The 19682-nt window shown below is 45.2% G+C and overlaps 1 protein-coding gene across 9 annotated transcripts in view; it reads left to right on the top strand.

The window, feature by feature from the left end:
* tbc1d22a (TBC1 domain family, member 22a) overlaps window positions 1-17924 on the top strand; it is a 96012-nt gene extending 78088 nt beyond the window's left edge. For 5 of the 9 annotated variants that reach the window (XM_031865783.1, XM_031865778.1, XM_031865781.1 and 2 more), the window contains 2 exons: window positions 23-118; window positions 14401-17924. In XM_031865783.1, the coding sequence (XP_031721643.1) occupies window positions 23-118; window positions 14401-14529 (225 nt within the window). In that variant the 3' untranslated portion in view covers window positions 14530-17924. The remainder of the gene's footprint in view (window positions 1-22; window positions 119-14400) is intronic. The other 4 variants (XM_031865782.1, XM_031865776.1, XM_031865777.1 and 1 more) reach the window with 2 other exon arrangements.
* Window positions 17925-19682: the final 1758 nt, after the last annotated feature.

The following is a 19682-nucleotide window of genomic DNA, read 5'->3' as shown; positions in this document are numbered from 1 at the left end:
CTCTCTCTCTCTCTCTCACCAGGCTGAACCAGAGGGCTTCTCCCATTTCCACCTCTACGTGTGCGCCGCCTTCCTGGTGAGGTGGAGGAAAGAGATCCTAGAGGAGAGGGACTTTCAGGTAACGTGCACACACAAGACACAAAAGCTCTGTGTTCAGGACTGAGGTCGCGCGCACACGTACATTAATCCATACCTGCTCTCACATCCAGCTGGTGACGCCGATGGTGATACGCCGGGCGTGGCTTCATATCGATATTGCAAATGAGCCGCGGTTGTCCCGGTTGTGTGCAAAAAAAACCCCTAAAAATCCAGAGCGTAGAGCCGTCCGTGGCCTACATCCCTCTCCATTACCTCCCTGGTCATTAACTGGGAGGTTCAGAAGTCGTTGTGAGTGCATTAGTAGATGACAGTAGACAGCTGCCAGAAGGTGACTTTGGTTGCCAGCTCACTGTGGGGTGGGGTGGGGTGGGGGTGGGGGGGGGGGGGGGGGGGGGGGGGGGGGGGGGGGGGGGGGGGGGGGGTGGCCTGGCTTCTTAACAGTAGCAACACGGTCTAATATCATCGCATACAAAACATCAGCTCCGCTCTCTCTTCTTCTCTTCGTGTTCTCGTGTTCCGTGTCGTTCCTTAGCGTTCTTCGTCGTTGATTCACTTCGTTTCAACTTCGTTTCAAAAAAGCAGCGAAAGAAGAAGAAGAAAATAGTTAGAGGAAATACCGGGAATCAGTTATTAGTGCAAACTAATAACAGACAGTGCAGACAACTGAGTCATCACCGATCTTTAAGTTAACTTTACAGACCGCTTCAAGAGAACAACATAGTGTATTAAATGTTTCATAACGAAAAGGCTAAACACATATTCAGGTAAAGTGATTTTACCCTGCACTGCCACTTGTTAACAAAGCTTCTTTTTTTTTTTTTTGACAAATGTGAGAAATACCCATTTCCCCACAGTGTGAGCAATTTGCTCTGAATGACACCTTGGATCAGAGTAGCATTCCCTGCGACGATTGCCATCCTGCTGGTTTTCATTTATTGGAATCACAGTATCGTGACATAATTCAGTACTCGAATGAGAAATGACTCTCGGCACTTCCGATGTCCTGCACATCTGATTTCTACCGTGGCTCCCCGCAGGTGGTTATAAAACAATTACAGCTCAAACAAAGGGGGGGGGGGGGGGAGCCACTCCGTCTTTTCTGTCACTCCCACCATGTAATACATCAGAAGACGTCTTCAAAGACGATAGCAGTCGGAGGGGTTACAGTTCTAAAGAACCTGTGTTTCAGATGGACGCCAGTAGATTAAAGCCGATTCACCCACTGAGTGAGACTCCGGAGGCTGTCGGGAGTTTGAAGATGAGGCATCAACTGACTCATCTGTTCTTACTTTCATGCTCGTCTTAACGCCCTCTCTATCGCCTTTTTTCCCTTAACCAAGTTCAAATAAGATTGCTGCTTTTTGTTGGATCCCATTTCAGATTGAACTTAAGATGGTTATAGGTTTTTTTTTAATGGATTGCTGCGGCATATTTGAGCTATGCGCAGAGTAAAAAGCCTCGCTAACCTTTGTGTGGTTAAAGTGTGTCCGCTCTTGCGAGAAAATGGTAAAAAAAAAAGAAACGATAATTATGGAAATGTTCACAATTTGAACAGGACTTGGCAGGCGTACTGAGAGCAGACAGAGCCTGTGGGGGAAGTCTACGATGGCAGACTTGAGAAACATTATGAATTCAGGAAGTTCCTAAACGCCATCAGCTTGAAGACACATAGGTCAGCTTCATTCTTTGCACTCGCAAGTACGATAGAGGCTGGTGACTAAACATCATGTTATAATGTTAGTCATGCTAACAGTATGACTCTCTGCGTGGCGATGTCAGTCAGTCCACAACTTTGGTCCAGAACACAATGTCTAAACAACTACTGGTTGGATTGCCACGGACATTTCTGCAGACGTTCATGGTCACAAGAAGATTGATCGCAATCGTCACTTTTTTGTGAAATGCCGATTGGTATAGTCGTACAGATCCGTTGTCCTAAATGTTCTTCTAGTGCAGCAGGTCATTCAATGAAATGTCCCATCTGCTAGATAGATTGCACAGACATTCATGGTCCCCAGATGATGAATTCTAATGACTCACCATTAGCCTCATGGCACATTGTGTTTCGTGCTAATTAGCAAAACTAGCATGGTGAACGTTACATTATACATTACATTATAAAAAGGTTCATTTTCACAAATTGATCAACCAAAAATAATAGGTTTTACCAAGAACTTCTTTTTTTTTTGACACAGATTAGCGTCGGTGAGGAAAGAGAAAGATTTCTTCTCTTGTCGGCTTTAGTAGTTTAATTTCAAGAGATTTCTGCCTGGGATCCACTGAGCCTCAGAGTTCAAACGTGGGCCTGCCAGGTTCTTAAGGGCCCGTTGAACAGCTCTTATCTCAACATGCTTCATCCAAGAGCCCTCACGGCATCACTTTCCTCTCATGTTTGCCTTTCTTTCTCCTCCTGTCTTTCTCTGCATCTCTGTCACTCTGTTTCTCTCTCTGTTATTAATTCCCAGCCGCTCTGTTTTTGGCGCTCTCTATGTCTTTGCTGTTTCATCTTTTGCTTTGTCTTACTGTTTTTTATTGTGACTTATCTCCTCAACTGTTGGACAAATTGCTCTAAAATTTCTTATACATATTCATAGAGGATTACCAATGTCAGATATTCTGGGGACTGAGTTTTTTTGTGTGTGTTTTTAGTGAAAGGTCTCGACAACTATTAAAATGATTGCCATGGAATTTTATAAATGTTCCTAACAGGATGAATTTTGAAAACATGCTTAAGAGATGTCCTAAACTTGTCTGCTTAAAGTTTGTGAGAGCGCATCCAATAGTATAGAGCCCTGAAACTGTCCAAAGGCAACAACATGTTGACAGACAATCCTACACAGGCATTAACCATTTACCCAACTCGGTCGTGCCTTTTCAGCCGACAACATGCATTCACAGAAACAACATGCCCTTGCAGCAATATAATAAAGGTTTCCAACCTGTTCTCATCAATCTACGCATTATTACACTGAATTGCGACACCAATTTGCCCAGGCCTGGAGGCTAACTAGATGTGTTGCAGCTAGTTAGCACAGCACAATATTAACAACTTGTTGTTTTGTGTAATAGATGGAAATTATGGTTTTGATTGATTTGTGCTTCGCTCAGTTGGGAACCTGTGTTCGTTCTGCTGCAATACATTAATTACTTGCGTATTGGTTTGAAATCTAAATACTCTGTCATAGATTCCACCACCTTTTCTAATTTGTGGAGACACTAGATTGGAAAGTTACAGGTTAAAACTCTCAGATGCAAAAGTTGTTCTTTTGAGGTCATTCTGTTTGATACATAATAACCCTCTAAAGCTGCTCAGCCACTGCAGTGTAGTCACTCACTGTACACAAGTGTGAGCTAATTGTCTTTAATGTGAATTATAGGAATCGGGGAGCGGCAACGTATGACAAACTGCTGGCGAGTTACATGCCTGGGGTCCTGAGAGGGATTAATCCACTTTTAATAGTTTTAATTTAAAAACCCATGCAGAAAGTAATTTCAAAAGGCTAATTCGTGCATTGTTATTGAACACAGTAAGGAGAGCGAGTGTGAATCTCCTCTCCTGGTTGTGGGATTGGATTGGTTAAGCTGCTAAATGAAAAGCAGGAGGAAGTGTGGCACCCCCCAAGCAATCTGCCTTCCACCGTTCCACCTCAGCTAGCACACCACTGCTAACTGCAGGCCTGGACTGCTTGGATAAGTTTTGGCGTCCACCAACACACACACACACACACACACACACATTTTCATTTATTTTCTCTGTCACTCAAAGCCACGCGCTCACAGACACGACAACATAAACATGCTCGTACACAATTCTCTCTCACGCTGTACAATTTTATTCACTTTTCAGCACACCGTAACGGGCCGAGTTATTATGCAGGTTTGCTGTTTTTTAGTCGGGCCAGCACTGTCGCCGCCATTTCCCATTAGTCCTTGCCACCTGCAGACACCAGCAAGGGCCACTGCAGAGAGCTGCATTTAAATGACGATGAAAAACATCCGCACTCTGGCCCGTAACCCTGCGTTTGTGGAGCTGTACCTCATCCCGGGGAAAATGAGACAATGGAGCCGTCTGCCTTCGAAAAACCGCCTCGAGGTTCAGATGCAGCAAATAACCTTGTTTTTCAGCGATATTTTGAAATGGAGTAATAAGACACAACCCGACAGCCCGAAATTCAGCGAGACGAGGGTTCTTGTCAGGCTTTAGCACAAATGTCAACTTGTTATGCATGCCAGAGTGAAAGGGAATCATTGCTCTGTTTGCAATTTAGCCATTTTCTCGCAATTTGTTTCCCAAGATGACAGCCTCAGAAGTAGTCGTTCAATTTACTATTTTCACAATTGCAATATTTCCTGGCGCTTGCTGCTGCCCGTGTAAACTCCTATTTGCTTATATAATATATATATATATATATATATATATATATATCTGTTTAAATGATGCCTCTTCATTATTCTCAAAGTATTCGGCGTACACGCGTATGATTCAACTGGAGCTCATATGCTTTGAAGTGATGTGCAGCAAAGGGTGCTACATTGCATTTTAGTTTAAAAACAAGGCACATACACTATATCCTCTATATGCTCTCTGTTTCCATCTCTAATATTTATTGACGTGTATAACTCCTATTGGCATGTTTTTATTTTATTTATCAGAGCACCTTTACATACATTATATAACCCGCTCTGCACATGGTAATGTAAAACTAAAGTCCATTCCTCAGCAGCAAAACATATATTTTATGTTTAACACGCATGCCTGTTGCTTTCCGTCCCTTGTTTTATACCATACATGTTGCCTAGTCTTGCACCATAACAATTATTAAGGTGATTAAAGAACCAGCTGGCTGTTAATTATGCGCCCTAAGACCGACCCAATCATTTTTTTAATAAATGTAACTTGATTTTGATTCAGCATGTTTAAGGATATGACACCATACTATCTGTTTCATCGGTCAAGCAGCACTTAAATGAACCTGCAGACTCACATCTGTGTCCATCCACAAATGAAATCAAAGCTCGCCTTCGTCAGCGTTGATTTCATGGCCATCAGTGGAACTTCTTGATCTCGGGCCACCTCTCGGTCTCCCTGAGATTTCATTAGTAAGCGTTGCTGAATAGTCCCCGTCGTGATCATTAATGCGAGGCCAAGCGTTTATGTGAAAGCAAACCTATTAGTTCGGTGTAAACGGAATGTGACTGTCACTCCAGTTTCTCCCGCAGACATGCAGGAGGAGCTGAAGCGAGGAAAAGAAGGCGACGGGTGGAAGAGTGAAGGAAGGGAGGCCAAGATTTGTTTTCACTTTAATTAATGGTGTGTGAAAAGCTGTGGACCTTTTGTAAATGTCAGCGTCTGTCCTCAGATCAGTTACGTGTGGAGAACGCCTTGGGTTCGGCTGCCTCGCCAATAAAGGAGAGGAGGGCACTCCAAAGGAGCTGGAGTGTTCTGGAAATGTCAGCACTATTTCAATGGGAACGCTTTGTTGAAGATTCATTCTTATATTCTACAGAAGATGAAAAACTGAAATTCTGTCTAGATTCAATTTGGGAAATGTTTGTTTGTTAGTTGATTATACTTTATTTTTTTCTGTGGCGATGGGGCAGTGATTATGTATATTTAATTTGAAGCCTCAGTTAGTAACTGCAGCATCTGCACATACGATGTACCCAAATGACACGGGTTTGCAAAACTGAAAGCCTTAGAGAATAAAACCCAATACATTCATACGGAGACACAGAGATATGTGAATTGGGCCGTTGTCTATGTTCTGTTGGGAGAAAATGGGACGCAATTAACTTATTTCCAACATGAAAAATGCTAATGTTATGCACATTTAATAAATATGTGTGCTTTCCCTGCCACTGTATACTGGTAAAAAGGACATTCGAGCGTCGATTCGCACCAACCATTGTCCTAATAAAACCATTGTTGTGCCTGGCGACGCATTCCACAAAGACCTCTTTTAATGTTTATTTTGGGACAAACTAAATTCACCCAGTCTGATTATCGGAACTAAGTGTGTCCCTGTCAGGACGCCAGGACAAATGCTTGAAAACTGGAACTCGCGAGGTTTAATCGGGACATCTGGTCGCTCTCCACTGCATTTACTGGAATATATTCTACATGCGAAATTGTATGTCCATTTTATGATGCGATATGTTGAATATCAATCATCCCGTAGAATCTAGCCACCAATGCCTTGGTCAGTAACTGTATTACATATGTGTCTATATTACTATTATTTGTCGCAAGTCAAATGACTTAAGTGACTTAAGTCATTGCAGCTAATTTGAGTTTTAGTCGACATCACCACGGGCCTGCATTGCAGCTCGATCCCGCCTCTGATTAATTCCACATTCTTCCCGCCCAATTCATCACGACAAGACCTCCTCATTTTCTCCCCCATAACTTTCTCCCCGGAAACTTGGCTGGTGTGGAGCCGACCCGCTCAGGGGGTTTGCAGCGTCTCTGATGGATGGCCAGCACCGTAGTCAATAGCGTGGAAAGTGAGACAAGGCCACCCCTGGTAAACAACTTTTAATAATCACCCTGCAGATTGAGTGCTGCGCCGATGTGGCATATGAATCTATTTGTGCCAAAACAATAGGAGGAGAGAGAGAAGAAAACAAAAAAAGAAAATGAGAGGGAACTTAATATGTTGGAAGTTAATTATGCCGCCCTGCCTTTTACTCTGTGACATCCCCTCTGTCATTGCTCTCCCTCCACCTACACGCTCTCCATCACTCATCATCCACGGCCAAAGTTTCACCGTCAAGCTAACTTGCGCGGGCACGTACGCCGAGTCATCGTTGCGTACGGTTTTGATGACCAAAGCTGTCTGGAAAGTCTGTAGCGATCAGTCACGGCGTTGCAATCGAGGTAGGAAGAAAAAAATATATATGTGCACAAGCGCAGTTGTTTATTAGCAGCGAGGCAGAGACGCGTTGTTCTGTTGATCGGCACAAGTTTGCCAGGAGCCTCGTAGAAGCATTTATCAGCTCAGGACAATCGGGTGTGGGGTGATTAACTTTCGGTCTGAGTTTCTCATCACCGACATTATCGTCGGCTGAGGTTTATCCACAAAAGAGCGGGAAATAGAGATAGGAAGAGTCTGCGGTTTATAGATTTGTTTTTGCCCTAAGATAACGGAATAACAGTTGATGTTCTGTCAGCCCATAAGCCAACTGCATGCTCCCCTGCTCAACTCGGTTAAGACACAAAAATGCCAAATAAACAGCAATATCGACCCGCTTGTGAGGAATAAACAGACTGAAGCAGGAGAAGGGAGGAATAGATTTTTTTAAGAAAAATAAAAAAAAAAGGAGGTTTGAGGAATGGGCTGGGGCATGAACTGAGACATAAATATTGAATTTTAGATTTAAATGCTCTTATGTGCAGTCAAAGCAGGAACTGAGGCGTTTCTGCTCCTGGTTGGGTTTGTTTTCAGGGATCATGAACTGTTGATTAGGGTGGCATTAAACTTTCTCAACTCGGCAGTGGGTGGACGGCTGGAGTAATACTGTTGAGGCACTATTTTTTCTTTTGTATAATCTAGTATTCCAAAATGCATATGGCCTCTGCGCGGTCAAGCGCCCGTTGCGCTTTCGAATTGCCTGATTTTGCGGGCGCGGCAGTCAGCATGATATTCAGCAAGCAACAGCAACCGGCTCACACGTTCCTGAAGTCGTGTTTGCGTGTTTTAAACGGTGTGGAAACTAGAATGTTTGGGCGGTAACGGTGCGAGCAGAAGAGGCCAAACGGCTAAATATCGACCACTCCTGAACTTTGAAGTCGGTGCGTGCCGAAAAAAGTGAAACTAGTCGAGCTGAGTGAAATATCACCGTGAATGCTTCAATGCACGGAGGAAAGCACAGACAACTGTTTTAGTACTCGGATTGCTTCCAGCTGCATTCTCTCCAGAGGTGGTGAACCTGCCATTGATCTGCCATTGACTGGTACAGCAATGGGTGCGAGGCAGCAGCGTGGACCGCTGAGAGCAAAGAAATCCGAGTTATTTTCCCTCCCAGAGGAATATCTGTTTACTCTTTTATTTTTCTGTTTTAATTAAGACCATTAAAAGGCATTATACTACGAGGCGTCAGTGGGAGTTGGAGTATCAAAACGATAAGCTCAACTCTAAACGCCCACGCTGTTGGTTTCACGCGTACTCCCGAGCTTTCAACCAATCTGCCATCCGTTCTCATTCGCACTCCCACAGTATTTACATGACCAAAGGTTGTGCCCACATCCCACATGTCCCCTTATCTTCTCCCTTTTGTAAAATAACGGTGCAGGACGTAATGATTTTGTTTGTGATGCACAATCGTGGACTGATGTTAAAACGCACATTAAGCACGTCGAAATGGCGGTTGTCTTTTTTTTCTCTCTAGTACTTCTCAGGGCTGCATGAAATATACAAAAATGACTAAAACATGTTCTGTTCACGCACAAGTCATGATATTTCATTACTAATTGGGCTATATATATATATATATATATCATATAGAATGTATGTGTGAATCACTTGTAGCTAAGTGGATGATTTACATATGAATGCAGGCCCTTTTAATGGAACAATGGCGTACAGTTGTACTGCGTGACGGGTTCGCCAGCTTCTGCTTCGATGTGGCTCAGAGCTATAAAAAAAAAAAGGCGAGAAGCCACACAGTCTCCTCTTAACGTTCTTTAAACAGCTTAAACCACCTCCCTTGCCCCAGGCACTTAAAAAAAAAAAAAAAAAGTAGCTCCCCCCAGAGAGACCGCCGGTTGACACTGCCAAGACAAAAGACAGGCGAGGTGTGAATGTGTGTCTCTGTTTTCCGCCCGCTCTAAACTGAAGCTGACACGCCTGCACAGCACAGTTACCTCGAATGGGCCATTACTACAACGTCAGAACGGGTTTTTACTGCATGAATAATTTGGTACTGCTGATTAAACTGGTAAAAAGTAATGCCACACAAAAGGAAAATGAAGGAATAGGCATGAATGTGTATCTTGTGTGCTTTTTATCAAATTGCAGAAGCTTTGGAACGACTCTTGGTAAACACACTATTTCATACCGATTCCCTTATCTGACGACCGAAACACAACAATGTGTTAATTGGAGCCGCTACATAGAGATTATTTTGTCTACAGAGAGCAGGAGAGGACTAAGCGGAGGTCTACCAGGCAGAGTAACAGGTGGCTGTGTGGCAGCAAAGTTAACAACACAACTTCCTCTTATCTTCTGCGTCAGTAGACATTTAAAATGACCTGTGTACAGCCGTGTGCGAGCTGGCAGCCACTCTGCGGCTCAAGGTGCGGCGCGTGTCAGGCTGCCACTGTACCCGCCGTCCTTTTTACTTGACAACTTGGCCTTGCCAGCCTACGTCAGCTCCTACCTCCGCACGCCGCAGTGCCCCGCTCCTACATTAGCAACCACTGTTTGCCAGAGTGCCCATTTTGTGTAATTATACGAACTACAGCAAGCTAATGGCCCTGACTGAGCCGTGCCTAGGCCCATTACACCTCGGGGTGCTGCAAAACACCATTACCGCCATCCGGCAGCCCGCCGTGTTTGTGCTCGCGTAGGTGAAGGCCCGCGTATGCGAGGCAGCCTCATCTCCAATGCGTGCGCTCATGTAGATGTGTCGGTTGAAGGAGGTCGGAGGTGGAATAGTACATGTCAACGGCCCCAAAAGTGTGTCTGTTGGTGAGCTCACAAGCCACACCTGTCATGCCCCCCCAGCCATAGTTGATGCCGCAGGAACGGCGAAGCGCCTCTCAGGACTTTGGTCAGACATTGTACTCACTTCACTTAGCACCATCTCACTCTACCAGCAAATAGGCTATTTGGTTCACAGGAAGAGTGGGCGCGCATTCAGCAGAACTGCCGACGGGCCTCAGCCACTGCGTTAATGGTACTCGGAGTAACATTTCTCTCAGACTCCATTTAAAGCTTCAGCTCTTGTAACTAATGGTCGTCTGTAACTCAAATTGCGTGCACTACACACACTCATCCGACCCAGTGCTGCGCAAATAAACCGGGGCAGAGCGCGTTTTCAGACTGCGGCGTCTTCGTGTCCGTCGAGGCTCTGCTCTGCCTCGGTGTTATTGCGCGGCTTTCTGCTTTACTTCCTCCGCTCCCACGCCACGTTCCCACAGAGTGAATCAGCAGCTTCCTCTCATTAACCGAGGTGGAGGATTTGCCACCGAACATGTTGCGGCTTCACAAATGTGAAGCGGAGACGAGGACGGAGCGCATTAACTCAGCCCACCACCGGTCAGATGGAGGTTAAAACAGTGACTATACACACGACAAGTGCATTTCAGTCGACAGCTGTCTCTGTGTATTCATTACGTTATCCCATTCAACTTTTTCTTTTTTTTTTTGAAGAAGAAAGAGCATTAGCACTGACTCTATTGACAATCTGCTTTCCCCTCACTATCAATAGCCATTAACCACTTTAAGCCTTGCCAAGCTTAGGAGATGGAGAGCTAATTGCATTCCTTTTGTAGCCTACTGTATACAGTGATGGTGGATCAATGTGTTTGTTAGTTCTGTGGGATAAATGGGTATTCATGCCCGAATAACCACAAGCTCCCCACACACACACACACAGCACATAACAAGCTCCCTACATAAACGCCTTACACACCTATACTGCACATACACGCACAGCTCCGTCTCCTTTTTTTGTCGCGCCTGTACCTTTAATTAACTATCATCTTTCTCTCTTTGATTTATTCCTAATACCCAGAGACACACACACACACACACTCCGTTACTACTCACAAACGCGAGCAAACCATACATCGACTTTAATGCATTGCACAGACACACTCGCACACACACACTCATTCATGCAAACACTCGTGGCCTCTCAGCGTGGAGTGTTGCCACCTGTGTGGAGTGGAGTGAGTGTGCGCCCCCCCTCCCCCGACAGCGAGATGTATGCAATTAAACCGTGTTAAAGTCATTAGCTCAACAGACGTGATAGCCAGCAGATGGTTGCCGCACGGAAAATACGCTCCTAATGAAGCTCCTCAGTCACTGAGGGTGTGTGCTTGTGCGGCGGACGATCGCACGAGTGCGCTCACGCGCGTACATGACGTGCCTTCGTTTGTTCAGGTGCGTTGCCCAGCGGCTGAAGCCCTCGAAGCGGGACTTGATTAGACTCCCCTGGTGGTTGGTCCTTCGTCTGTAGCAAAAGAAATGAGTGCCCATTGTTGATTTATGGAAATCAACAGAAAAGGATTGGGGGGGGGGGGGTGTTGAGAGGCATAAGCACACAAAGTACCGGTTCTAAAACATGATCACTCACCATGTGACATGACAGAAGGGTTCCTAAAATCCATGGCTACGTCATGGTAACACATGGTAGATTTCCCTCCTACAACTTATCCATCTCTCTTTACTGTGGAGGCTAAAACAGGACGTCTGATACATGAGGTCTGGCTGTCAGCTGTCAGTATTTATATCAGACAAGGGCTGAGCTGTTGCTCTTATACAGATGACACATAGTAATGTACGATAAGAAGATATCTACCTTTTTCTTCATTTTAGCAGTAGGTACTTAACTTTGATTTCAGCGAGACTTTAAGTGAATTGCAATACTGTTGCGGTCTAAAATGTAAAAGCCGACACTTCCCATCCCTCGATTCAAAGGTTGGCTTTAAAACAACATCAACAAGCATCTTAAGTGTCTCGTTCGGCTATTAAATCTATGCAGAATTCGAGCCTTCACAATGAATTTTAACTCTTTCAGTGTAGCGATGCTCCTCGGCATATATTATTCTCACTCCATGTCATGTGTATCCAGGATGCAGTGTTGTTGTTCCATAGGGAAACTTTCTGGAGTTTTTTTGCCCCTGAAGAGCCTGCGGCACTGAAGGTAAGGGAGGTACACGGTGTCTAGTCCCGGGCATCCAGGACCCACCAGGGGTGATGCGCAGAGCACTTACCATAACGCATTCACATACTGTAAACACCACACATCCACACGAACCGCGCTCTTCAAGTGGGACTGACAGTTATAGTAGGAGCATTCTTCTTCTTTTGAACCTGCTCCCTCTTTGTTCTCTTTAAATGAAATAATTGTTATCTGTATTCAGCTCAGTGTGCCTGACAGATGTTCAGCGGGGGCCCTTTTTTTTGGTTTTGTTTTCTCAAGCATCTGATTGTCGTCAGGTGGAGCCGACATCACACACTCATAAATACGCAACACGTGAACCCACCCGTGTTGACACGCAGTCCTTTAGCTGTGAGCAGCATTGTTGCATTTCCATTGTGTGTGTGTGTGTGTGTGTGTGTGTGTGTGTGTGTGTGTGTGTGTGTGTGTGTGTGTGTGTGTGTGAGAACGGGAGAGAGCGTGAGTGATGAAAGGGTGGGTGGGAGGGGAGGGGGTGCTGATAGTGATACTCTATTGAATACAGATGAGAGGAAGGCGAGCTGAATTCTGATCAGGCTGCCTCCTCTCTTTCCTCCGCTCTCCATCCCTCACAGCGGGGGGGGGGGGGGGAAAACCTACTTCAGAGAAGTGCGTCTTTCTGAACCAAAAGGTTGGATGTTATAAGTCCAGCCCTTTCAAAGTCAAGGTCCAGGCCTCCTTCTCTAAGGGGCATCTATTACAGCGTGCAGAATTAACAAGCAGATGGATTTTGATGGTCGTGATAAGGAGCGGTAGAGGGAATCTGATCTGTTTTAAGTTTGCGCAGCCCGTGACTTGTCAGCCAACAAAATAATCACGAGTTACTCTTTCACTGAAGACAAAGAACACAATTTCAACACCAAGTATGTGTCAAAACTGCAGATCCACCTTCTCAGTTATCCAGAGTGCAGAGATGAAAGGCGGCGGCGGCCTAATCTGAAGAAAGATCCGGCCAGGTCGGCAGAATTGAGCTTAATTAGTTGAAGAAAACTTGTACTTTTCCAGCCTCCCTCGGTATACAATCGCTTTGTGTTGAGAAGTCGTCGGGGTCGTCTCACCGGCTCATTAAAAAACGTGCGAGGAAGCGAAAAACATTAATGGAGCCGAACACCATCAATTTGTTACGTAGGAGGGTTATAACATAATACAGAAAGAAAGGGCCTCGCCGTAGTGGATCTAAAGTTTTCTGTCGTTTGACTTTCGCAGCAGTCGTAGAAAGACGGGGGCGGAATATGCATCGGAATTTACTTTGACGCTCTGACGCCGAGGGAAGGAAGATCCTTTTCACATTCAAATACGTCAACCAGCGCTGAAATACTCTCGGACGGCGGCGAACGGCTCTGGAGTCGGATGAGTGCCGACACCAGAAGACCCAACGCGACTTGAACTTTCGATGTGATTATCAGCACCGTGATTGGTTGTAAACCCTGTTGTCACGGCAATGATTTCAGCCATGATGATGAAAGCTCCCGGTACACTGATCCGTAGCATGCACACACACACACACGCACACGCACACACACACAACCAGAATCAGTCTGTCTCCCAGCTAACCAGTCTCATTCCCCTTTGAGAGAGAAGCATTAGATGGTGAGATTAAACTTGTGTGTGTGTGTGTGTGTGTGTGTGTGTGTGTGTGTGTGTGTGTTGTCTGTCTTCTTACTAACATAGTAATGTACAGAACAACAATCTGGGGAAAGGCTTGAGCTCCACTGAATTGTACTTGACACTTTGTTCTGTCTTTCCTGATTCCTTGTTTTTCCCCTTCCCCGCCTCTTTATCGTCTCTCTCTTTCTCTCACAGCTGTTATTAAACCACTTTGACTGAGTTAATAACATCTGTGTCACACTCACACCCAGGAAGAGGCAGAAAGCAAGTGGAACTGTACTTGTCTGCCACACTAGCATTACCCCCAAAGGGTGTACTTTGTGGGATCCCAAATCCGACTGCAGCTTGTAATAATACTGTAGATGCATTCCGGTAGTTTAGCATAGTTTTGGGCTCTGTAGTTTTCAAATAAAGGAGAGAGATTCAGTGGGGAAAACACAGTGTGTATGGCCGGCACATTTTCAAATCTCACTCCGGCATTAGTTTCTCTATTTATGTTTTGGTCGTTTGATCATCAAACGTAAGAAGATAGTGGGGGAAATGGCCGTCGCAATTCACCAGAACCCGTGGTGACATCTTCAGCCGTCTTGTTTTGGCTGCCCAACAATCCAAAACCCAGTGATATTCCATCTACAGTGAGATAAAACAACAAACATCACATAAGAGAGAAGCTGGAATCAGAGAATATTTGGCGATCCTGTTTAAAATAAAGTCTCACAAGATTAATCGATTATCACAATAATCGACTGAGCTCTAATTGTCGTTTTTTTCTTCTTCCCCCAACAGGGTCTGATGATCCTCCTGCAGAACCTTCCCACAATGCACTGGGGCAACGAGGAAGTGAGCGTACTGCTGGCTGAAGCCTACAGGTTGAAGTTTGCCTTCGCGGACGCGCCCAACCACTACAAGAGATGATAAGCGTGGCTCTCTGCAGCTGCTGCTCTTCCTCCTCCTCCTCTTGTCCCTCCTCTCCTGCCCCTGCAGTCGTCTGCTGAACTGCGAGGCCTCTCTTCCTACAGGGAAGGACCTCCCCCTTTTTTTTTTCTTAACCTCCCTTTTCAGCTACTAAGAGATTTGAATCAACCAATGAGCGGGAGGACGTGCGGCGTAGCATTTTAACATGACGACGTTGAGCCTTTTCTTTTTTTTAATTATTTTTCTCTCTGATGTGCACTCCTTCAGTCCCGGGGGGCAGAACTCTCTCCATCACTGACGACCACGACTTCCTTTTTTTTTTTTTTTTTTGGTCCGCTCAAGCTGACTCCTCAGAGTACGAGCTCAGGCCTGATGCAGGACCGTGAAGCTCAGCACCGCCAGGAGTTTAGTCCAATAAGATGGCAATACATTGTGTTTTGTTTCCCGAGGCCAAAATGTGACCTTTATTTTTTATTTTTTTTTTGCAAAGACAAAGAAAGATGGCCAAAGGGCACTGCACTAGATGGTTTACATATCTGAGCCCGCTCTCCTGGTCACAACACCACCTGGAGGAACATGACCTCTCCTGTTTTTCTTCTTCTTCTTCTTCTTCTTCTTTTTTTTCCCCTCCTCCTGCTGTGTGACAGGAGCGACACAGTTTGTTGACAAACTACCACACTAGGACTTTACACAGAGAGAGAGAGAGATTGTCTGTCTGTGAGGGGAAACATGACTCCCTCCTTCTACAAACCACCAAACACCAACTCAATCGGCCCGGCGCTGCGACAGCACGCTGTAAGACCAGCCGTGGTGAGAGGAGGAAAGCTACTTATATCCCCGCTCAACATGCTTATAATGTCTTATGACTACCCCTCCTCCCGAACCCAGGACTACCTCAGAACACATTTGTCGGTAAATTGAGAAACGTGCACACACACCAGTACGGGGTCCCGTCACCCTCGCGGAAGCTAAATTTTGAATTTGCAAGAAGAAGAAGAAAGTGCTTCTTCTTAACGTGGGTTGTTTTTGTCGTCGAGTTCCGAATGAACAATTTTGCCTTAATTAAGAAACATCCTGTCTTTGTTTACTCTCCCCTCCTCTCCATCTGTCTTTTGGGCCGCATCAATCTTCGAACACGCGCGACGAGTCTTTGATATTTCGCTGAGAGTTTGTTTCAGGAGTCGCTCCATCGGAGAGGTTTGGGGGATTCCAACAGCAAGCCCAGATGCAATGTGTGAAGTGTTTGTGCAACAGTTACAGAAATGAGTCCAAACACAACACTTTCATTGCACAGCCTCCAAAAAGTAGTTCCAGTTTTAAAAAAAAACACACAACTGTAATCTTTAACCCAAAATGTGGCCGTCGCCGCTGAGCCCGATACATCATGTGTAGCTGAGTGTCGCCATTGCCTTTTTTTTGCCCTCCAACTGGCAAAATTTGTTCTGTTATTAAATTTTCAAAAATTCCAATTTGCTTTGCTGTTAATATAACTTATTGGCGTCAGTGGCAGAAACATAACTCAACAGATAACAGTTATTAAACCCTTCAATGTAAACTACTTCTGTGTATAGCGAGCTGCACATAAATGAACAAAAGCAGCAGCACTGAACCAGAACCTTCTTACACCCCCACCACACACACACACACACACTTAACACAGTCTCACCATTTTTTGCAATACCTGTCCCTGCTGCTCCGTTCATATAGACCAGCTTACCCAAAGTCAGTAGCACCATATTGGTGTAATCTTGGAAGGAGGGTGTGGGGGATGGTGTGTGTGTGTGGGGGGGGGGGGGTTGTGAATCAGACATTCATGACATAACACAGAGCTGTTACCGTCTGGAGTCTCCGCCAGGATCCATTATTGTCACCCCGGCCTGCAAAGGCGGTGTGCGTAGGTGTGTGAAGGGGAGATGGAAGGAGAGAGGGGACGGGGGGGGGCTCTGTATCTTTTTGAAGTTTCAGCGCTTTTTTCTGTGAGAGCTGTCAGTCTTTGATCTCACTTGGGATACACTTTTATTATTTTTACCCAATCTGCACCGGTTTCACCAGCCCCTCATCTCCCATGCTCTATCTCTCTCTCTCTCTCTTTTTGTATGAGATTTATTCTTTCAATCAGCTTTTTAAAAGATTTGTCTTTTTTTGGTTTCTTTGGTTTTTATTTTTTTATGCTGTTTACGTGACGAGCCTATTAAGTTGTGCCTAACTGGAGACATGAGCGAGCGTCTTAGTTATATTCTTGATCTCAAATGAACTTGGGAGGATTTACATTTATTTGGCAGCAATATTATGACATTTTGCATTTGCTGTGAAAAGACAGACCTCTTTTTTTTTGGGGGGGGGGGTGTCAGCCACCAACATGAACTGTTTAATAACTCTCTGGGCATTTGAGTGGCTCAAACCTGATGGTACCCCCCACTCAATGAACAGCAGGCCTGTCAACCTTTGGATTCCTCCACTTGTTGAAGCAGTGTGCATCGGGCTGTAGTGAGGTTTTTTTTGTTTTTTGCCTTTCCAAAACCAAAAACACAAAAAGGTAAAGTTAACGGCTAACTACATTAGTTTGTGCGGTTACAGGTTATGTAGATACAGAAAAAGTTACGCCTTTGCGTGTGTTTGTGTGTGAGTCGCGGGCCAACAGGGTAGGCTCCCCCCCCCCGTCTTAGAGAGTCATATCGCAGTAATTCCCCCTTAACAAGACGTAGCTGCTTACTTTGTGAAAAAAGATGGTTTAATAAACAAGCACACATTCACACAATCTCAAATTAGCTGGCCCTTAACCCACTGTCTCCTCACACACACACACACACATCTCCATGGTGATGAAGGCCTAGGTGGTATCTGGCTGGAGCCCATTTTTCTGTTGGCCCACACACACACACAGGCATGCTTCAAACATTATTTGGAGCATCTTCAGGAGGGTATCATGAAGCAACATTTTCAGCTGCTTTCATTTCTTCAGTTTTTTATTTTTAATGTTTTTTCTCTTCTCGCTCTTCTTCTCCAGACATGAGAAATGTGTTTATGAAAACCAAACTGAAAAAGAAAAGTCCTCCCTCCATGTCTCTTGCCTCTTGAGTACTCGGAAAACAAAATCTAATAATACGGGAGCGCGTGGGCGACCGGAGTCGTGGTTCTCGAATTTAAAAATGTGTACAGAGAAGATTTTGAAACAAAAATCTGTAAATAGAAAGTGTAAATAAATCCTATATATGACAAAATTGCTTTGAATAAGGCGTCATGCTGTGTCTACGTGTTTTCTTGGAGTGTGTGTGTGTGTGTGTGTGTGTGTGTGTGTGTGTGTTTGTTTGCATTTCGAGGTGTGATATATGTCAATGCTTCCAGAATGCCATTCTTTAATACACTGAAAATGAAGAAACAATGCAGTCGTGTGTCTGCGCATGCATTAGCCGGGCCGCGGCTAAAAGCTCCGCTCATGTGCCACATGTAGCTAATTGTGTCCGTTGTATTCACACACACACACACACACACACCATTCCCATATACACGGTGTAACAGGTAAACACTTCTGGCCTGAACCCCCTGGAGGAAATGGCAGCACTAGCTTGCTTAATGAGATCCCTCTCTCTCTCCCCCTCTCCCTCAGTGCATGTGTGATTTGGGAGAGAGACAAAAACCAGAGCCAGGCTGCATTCACTTGCAAATGACAGTACATACCTGTGTGTGTGTGTGTGTGTGCACGTGCAGCAACCCACAGGAGAAGCTGCTGCGCTCTCGTTAGGCTGACTGATGTTTACACAGGCAGCCAATTATGGAGTGCCGGTCACTGAGGACTCCAGTCACTTTGTGGGAAATTAAAAATACATTAAATGGTCGCAGGAAGGCTCGTGCATGTGTGTGTATGCACACACACTCACACACTAATGTGTGAAGAAAGATGAAAGAGTTGCCAACAAAAGACCAGCTGGAGCAAAAAAAACATATAGTGCAAATATTAGCAAAATCAACTGTTTTCCTCTCGGCCATTTTCCTCTACATGCTATCGAAGCTGTTTATTTGTACAGTCTGTCTGCTGTTTTACCTCCCAGTGCCCTCCTAACTCCCCCAATGTGCGGGCCTGTAAACCACCAAATGCCAGCGTGAGTCCTTCTTCATCGATGGGCTCACACACTGGCGACATGTTGGATCATTCTGGGATCACTATACGGCACAAATGTCGAGGCAGACGTCGCGGCACTTTTGTGGATTTTCAAGCCCGCAGCCCCGAAATCAATTTCCTGATTCAATTTGTGAAGAGTTGGAGCTGCACGGGCGACGGCGTTATATTGTCACAGTGAAGGATAACACGCAGATTGAGGATGTCTCCGGAGAGGATTTCAGATGCACTGCGGAGGCGCTGGCAACTGTGATGCAAATCAGTTTCAATTTCAAGTTTGTGCCGAGGCAACGGAGGGGAAGCAGGCGCACCAGGGCGGTGAATGGAAAATGACTCCTGGCTGCTTATTTAATGTTTTTACAGTTGGCACAAAATATACACACATCCGCTCCAACGCCGTCTTTATACCGGTTCCATCTCCTTCCAGTCATTCGGCACCTTTTTCTCAAGGCGTAAAAATGTGTTGCGTCTCCATTATATCCACAGAAGTGTGTCCGCCTGTTAGAAAGCTACAGCTCCTCACTGCTTCGCCTGGGTCGGCCCTGAGAGGCGCCAAAGTCCTCGGGTCAATGCACATGTAGGGTCCCTACCAGAAGATGGTATTTAGACAGAGACACATGCTTCCACTCTGTCGGAGGAATGATGGGAATTGAATGGATTCTTTTGGGGGCCAAAATAATTGTTTTATTTGTTACAGGCCTTGTGTGGGATGCAGACGAGAGCACATACTCATTCTGGGTCTGTGACGAGCAACACTTTCGGCAGCAATAAATCAAACTTCTCCTGCTCCTGAGATATCGCATTGCAACGGTGGGATTGGACTGAATCAGATTACCCTACAATACTAAAGTGCAGCTGTGTAGGCCTACACGTGTACAAGCCCTATTACTCACAGCCTGTTGCTGTGAGTAATACAGTGGGTACGGAAAGTATTCAGACCCCTTTAAATTTTTCACTCTTTGTTTCATTGCAGCCATTTGCTAAAATCAAAAAAGTTCATTTTATTTCTCATTAATGTACACTCAGCACCCCATCT

This window comes from Anarrhichthys ocellatus, unplaced genomic scaffold (assembly GCF_004355925.1).
Source record: "Anarrhichthys ocellatus isolate YVR2014 unplaced genomic scaffold, GSC_Weel_1.0 scaffold33, whole genome shotgun sequence".
NCBI classification, from domain to species: Eukaryota; Metazoa; Chordata; class Actinopteri; order Perciformes; family Anarhichadidae; genus Anarrhichthys; species Anarrhichthys ocellatus.
Note: the sequence above shows the minus strand (reverse complement) of the source record. Positions and strands in the feature narration are given on the sequence as shown.